Source organism: Lepeophtheirus salmonis, chromosome Z, assembly GCF_016086655.4.
Source record: "Lepeophtheirus salmonis chromosome Z, UVic_Lsal_1.4, whole genome shotgun sequence".
NCBI classification, from domain to species: Eukaryota; Metazoa; Arthropoda; class Copepoda; order Siphonostomatoida; family Caligidae; genus Lepeophtheirus; species Lepeophtheirus salmonis.
In genome coordinates, this window is record NC_092584.1 from 11,849,964 (window position 1) to 11,856,225 (window position 6,262).

General features: G+C 29.1%; 1 protein-coding gene across 1 annotated transcript; it reads right to left on the minus strand.

The window, feature by feature from the left end:
* Positions 1-5,079: 5,079 nt before the first annotated feature.
* Positions 5,080-5,884, minus strand: LOC121130252 (larval cuticle protein LCP-14). Its single transcript, XM_040726013.2, has 2 exons — positions 5,842-5,884; positions 5,080-5,780 (listed from the first exon to the last, which is right to left on the minus strand). Exons 1-2 carry the CDS (start codon positions 5,851-5,853, stop codon positions 5,205-5,207), a joined length of 588 nt encoding a protein of 195 aa, XP_040581947.1. The 5' UTR covers positions 5,854-5,884; the 3' UTR covers positions 5,080-5,204.
* Between the last annotated feature and the right edge of the window lie 378 nt (positions 5,885-6,262).

The window sequence follows — 6,262 nt, forward strand, 5'->3', positions numbered from 1 at the left end:
GTTGATATAAATTGACGATAATTTGTTGTTGAAAATTAAAAATGTAATCAGTTACAGCTTTTATAAACAAATTGTACAATTTACAATTTATTCGTCTTAATATGCATTATTCAATTACAACATTGACCATTCTAAGGATAAAATATAAACTGATAACATCATTTATTTTGGGCACTTAAATTTACATGTTGAGTATGTATTTTAAGTATTATAACTCATGCAATTTGAACTTCATAATGTGGCATGATATAATTATATTTTAGTAATTTTTATAAAAATAGTCAAAAATTATATAATTAATATACTGATTATCTATAGAATAATCAATTACTGCATAATCCCTATCATAAGGACTGTAAATCCTTCATTAAAAACTATTTATATCATTTTTTGTTGAAATTTGTAGAGAACAGATAGAAATTGACGATAAATCGTCGTTGAAGATTTAAAAAAAAAAGAGATTAAAAGATTAAAAATATAATTTACACTCAATTAAAAAAAATCTATTTAGCTTGCTATTGTGTTGACAGGCCAAATATGATATTTGCTTATATGGAAGGTATATAATACATTGTATTTAAGATACATGCGCAAAATTTGCCAATTGATAATGAATATATCAAACAATAAACATTTTTTCGGATCATTTCATACATGGTAAAACACTCATTTTGCAAACAAAAAATGTATGACCAAATCGATTTTATAATCGTGTTCCATTGTTTCTTGTTTTATGTATGTGGCATACTAAGCATCATCTTTAGGTTGGAAAAAGTCGATTATACGTAATCTTTTAGTCTATATCTTTCTAAATATAAATGAAGAAAAAAAAATTAATACTTACTTTATAATTATTGATACACTTTATGACATAAAGGTATTGAACCTTCTTTTTCAAGCTTTAGGAGATTGCTTTAATTTTTACACATATCAGTGGTGCATCAAACTTGCTTAAAAGACTTCTCAAAATTTACAATTTTGACTCCTTCATTAACCATGAAATGAACAAGCAGACTCAAAGCTATAAGCCGAGTGACAAAACGCCATTTATAAAAAAAGATTATTTGTCTACCTGAAATCTATCTATTTTGCAAAATGACGATTTTTCTTATTCCAAAGACGACGTAACTTTATAATTTTTGTCCTCATGACCTATGCAGTGTTTTATTCCCATAGATTTTCAACTTTTTTTAAAAATTCGATTACAACTAGTGGGAAAAGAGTTGTCACATGCTTTTAAAATGGCATTGCCCTGCAAAGTCATATTTTCGTTGCACATCTCGATCAAATAATTAAAAAAGCAAGGTCTCATTATGTAATTAATATAGATACTTATAAATAAACATATCTATATGATGTACAGATACCAAATTAATAGCCGATTCTGGTTCCGATACCATTTTTATGACCAACTCTTATTTTTTATTTCGTACAAAGGAATTTCATAAAGAAATAACAAAATTATTAACTTTTTTTAATGTTTAAACTTTATTAATTCTGTGTGGAACAAAATCATAAATTTATCAATCATAATTTGATAATAAATTTTAATTTTTTTAAATGTATTCTTTTCCGTGCAGAGGAGTTAAATTATTTCTGTTTGCCTCATACAAGGGAGTTTGACGCTGCAATTTGCCTCACTGATAAAAGAAAACAATTACGACACTGGCAATAGGATATTTTTCTATCATTTTACTAGTTGAGCCCACGTGAGATCAAATGGTTTTGAACTGTTTATAGTTCCTAACTGAGTTATATATGCTTGATCTAGGAATTGAATTATGTGTAAGCCAGTGCTTGAGTCCGCAATTGTATCTTTTTAAAATGAATCCGGGACACATACTGATGACTCAATCATGACTCAGAAAATATGGACTCGACTTCAGTTCTGTTATAAACAATATTATTCAACAAACATACAAAAAAAAAATATATATTTACTTAACAAGTTACTTAATAATTTTTGAATAAACCACTGAACCCACCTCTTATCGTTATGCACTTTTTGAACCATACATGATACAATTCAAATGTATGAGGTACTCAAAATGTTGTTATTCCTAAATTTTTACTTTCAAGTAAAAATGTTCTGTACCAACTTGCAAATTTGAATAATTCTTCTCTGTATTCCCTTACGTTTTACTTTTTTATTTCCATATTGTATACGATAAATTAACTAATACAATGGAATTTAGAATGGGCACTCGAGAGTTGGGACAAAACATCCGGATGAAATTAAATTAAGTTAGTTATGTATCTCAATTTGTGACAAAGTTGTTGTCGATTATACATTTTTTTTACTTTTTGTGTAACCTTGCAGTACGAATTTGACCTATCAAAATTTAATGACCTCTTACCGTGACCATATATAGTCTTCTTAAAAAATTTAATACAAATTGATCCTAGTGACTAACAAACAAACAAGCAGAGGCCAAAACAGAACATTCGTTTAACTTTGTTGTAGAGGTAAAAAAAAAAGATATTTTTATGTAATTATTTTGAATATACCATTTATTTAACTCAAAAATCCCTTTTATCATTGTCAGTTAAGTAAGTATTTATTTTTGTTTGACGAATACACATGAAATAAAATTGTACAAATATAAGGCAACGAACACAACCACACAACGGGATATTTTGTACTAATAGAGCAGATTCTAAAATCTAATTTACATTAAAATTTTGTTCACTAATATTTTTTTTGCACGTTAAGCTGATGTATTTCCACTTGCTTAGGTGGGCTAGAAAAGGGGCATGTCCAGTGTAGTCTTGTACAATGAGTTTAAATTTTTCTCTTCCGAGCTTGATACACTTCGACTTCGGCTTATTAAGCATAGTAACCGTATGTTCCATACTTTGATCTTTTTTATATTGGGCACAACAATATTGATAGAAAAAGTCATGAATTTATATCATTGTCATCAATTAGTACTCAATTTAGGGATTGGGGTTTTTTTACTCCAAAAGCAAATTTTTTGAAATGTGTTAATTTTATGCACTAAATATATCAACTATGATCCCCCAGATGCCGTCTCCATCAATTTTGATGCAATTTATTACATCAATGCAAACATAGTATACCTTGATATTCGATCAAATATGTGAGCCATTTCAAGTGTTGAAAGAATTGATCGAAGTTTTATGAAAAGTGTAGAAATAGCGCTTATCCTAAAATTTATGTGCCCAGAGACATCGGTGTCCCATAAATTCAATATTGATAACTGTGCTTGCTTTTAAAACTGCATTTTTGTTTGATAGCTTAGAAGTCAAATTATTCATCAAAAGTGTTTTTGAATATTTGGTAAGATTGTGAATGTTATCACTTTTACACTTATTAAAAAATTAACATCAAATATTTACAAATTATTATTTCTGACTGAAACTTTATATCAATTAAATTTATGTTTTAGGTATATATCATGTATGTATACTGAGATTTCTAATTTTAAAATATTTTAAATTTCTAATATTTAAATTAGAACTTATTCATGTTTGAATTCTTTGAGAGACCTTTGCCCCTTTGGGTGTGAAAGAAGGTTTTTTGGTCAACTAAACAACTAGTGAATTATAGTTTTCTTGAGCAAAATATCCTTTGTTGTGTTTAATTTTAATTCAGATGAATGAAATATATATTTGATGAAAAATCAAAATAACTAAAATATTTGTCCAGTTTAAGGGTTGTCTTACGAGAGTGATCCAAATTGTACTGTTCTCTGTGAAGTAGATTGAAGAGAAGAAGAAAATATCTCCGAAAAAGAGATTTCGACAATAAAAACCATGACTTGCAATTATTTTTTAAACTCTGAGACAAACATACACGTTTGTTTGAAAAAAATTAAAAAGATTGCAATTTCAAAAACGATTAAAGGTCTCCAAAGCTGCCTAAATGAATTAACAAGAGTATTTCAAACATACTCCGACTATTTTAGGGGATATCAATAAAAATACAACCTCTATCGATAGGAACGTCCTAAGGATTCTATTTCAGGAGGGGGAGTGGCTTGGTTTAAAAAATAAAAAAATCCAATGCTATAAAAGAAACGGCAAAAAAATTTCAAATATTACATTCTTTGTATTAAAAATTTAAAAAATCTAAAGTTGTTTACAAAAATAAATTTTTTTGGAAAAATGTTTCAAAAATTAAGTCTTAATATTATTCTTTTGAAAACAAAATTCAAACATAGAAAAATAAATTGAAAAAAAATTTTATGGAACTTTTTTTCTTAATTCCATATTTATTCACAACAATTTTTTTTTTTTTTCTCGGTTACATAATTTGGCCAAATGGCCTTTTTTTTGTAAGATTAATGTTAAAAATACTGCTATTTTTGTATGTAAAATTTTTTCATACTGACCTTAAAAACTTATACTAGAAAGAAACAATTTCTTAATATGGCGCCCTAGCAAGACGGAACACCTTCCCATACTACAAAATCTGTGCAAGAGTTTTGCCAAACCAATTTTGAGCACTTTTGAAGCAAGAACAACTGGCACCTTCTTCCCAATATCTCAACGTAGTGGAAAGGGAGGTTTGTGTGACTTCCTACTGCAGCGTCAACGACTAGAAGGCCTACATAGTATCTGCATGGGACAAATTGTCAAAGGAGACTATCCCTACGTCTGAGAGCTGTAGTTTCCGTAAACTGTTACTCATTTTGAAGGAAATTTCATTCTGATTACAGTTATATAATTAAGTTTCGCAAAATATATATTTGAGTACTTTCTTGGCTGTTAAAGTTGTTCATAGACTTATTTTATAATAATTCCACAGTTAATTTGGAAAAGTTGGCAAATTAAGAACAGTTTTTGACTTTACTCCTGTTTCTTTTTGTTACTAAAAATTGAGTGATGCCTGAGGGAACTTCAGGGAAGCATTTGACTTTTTTGAAATTTCGATCAACAATGTTCATTTTGGTGCACGATTTTAACGAGTTGGGAAAAAAGTCAGCCTTGCATCGAGTGGTACGACTACTAATGACGTTATGTTTGCAAATTCAATATATATGTGGGTATTATACTATATAAAATGTCTTACAAAAATAATTAACACACTTTTTTCAATCAGAGAATTGAATTGAATATTTTTCAACAAATTTTATTAAAATAAGAAAAATAAATAGATCAAATAAAAGAATAGAATTTTTTTTCATTAATTAAACAAAAAATATAAACCATTCAATAAATAAAAGAACCAAAAAAGATTTTTAATTATTAAATCCATATTTGGAAATGACTCGATCATTGTACATTTGCTTGTTAAGACTAATTCCGTTATACGAACCATCGTCGTAGTCGTTGGGATTCGCGGCAGCAAAGGCAATTTGAGCAGCTACAGCATCAGCAATCTCAGGATAGGGGATTGGAACATCCTTTGGGAGATGTGGAGCAGAAGGATGATAGCCAGTCTCATCTGCATACCAATCCACAACATAGGTTAGTCCATCAGGACCCACATATTCATAAGATCCCTTCATCACCACGACTTCAGTGTCTCCAATGACCTTTGTTTTCCCTACTGCCTGTTGACGAATCCCATTCTGGGACTCAAAAGCATAGTCAAAGTTACTTGAGCCATCCAGAGTTCCAGGTGCATTATAGTTGCTGCTTAAGATCTTGATGTAAGGTCGATTGCCTAGGAAGGAGTTGGATCCAGCATTGCTGTTTGAGTAGGAATTACTTGCAGATCCAAACCCATATGAAGTGAGAGGAATATCTCGCTTCTTTACATCCTCTGCAACCACAAGGACTGCAGCATATCCAAAGAGAATAAGGCAGGACAACTAAGAGTAAAAAATGGTGTTAAAATCTATAACTATTCAATTTTGCATTGAACTCAATTACTTTTGACTTCATTTTATTATTTGCTGTAGTTAATTCTACTTCTTCTTCGGGGGTTCAATGATGAATGATGCTTCAATTGAGGAGAAGAAGGGTTTATATATAATTCATTTGTTTTATCCTTCAACTATTTTTCAATGTACGCTAATTTGAGGGTGTTTTCCATATTGTAAATGTTTGTTGCATTGAAATTAATTATATCCATTTTAATTTAGACGGATGAACATCCTTGTTTAATATTTTTATTCATGAGAAAATATGCAAAAGTCAACATCAATTGCCTATGAATCTTCCTTTCGAATTAAAGTTACAAAACTACAGAGTATACATTCAATTAGAGCACATTAATGATTATTATTTTTTAGAAGTACGATGAATATTAATCTTAAAGTTTCGAAAATGATAATTATTGGGATGTTATTAT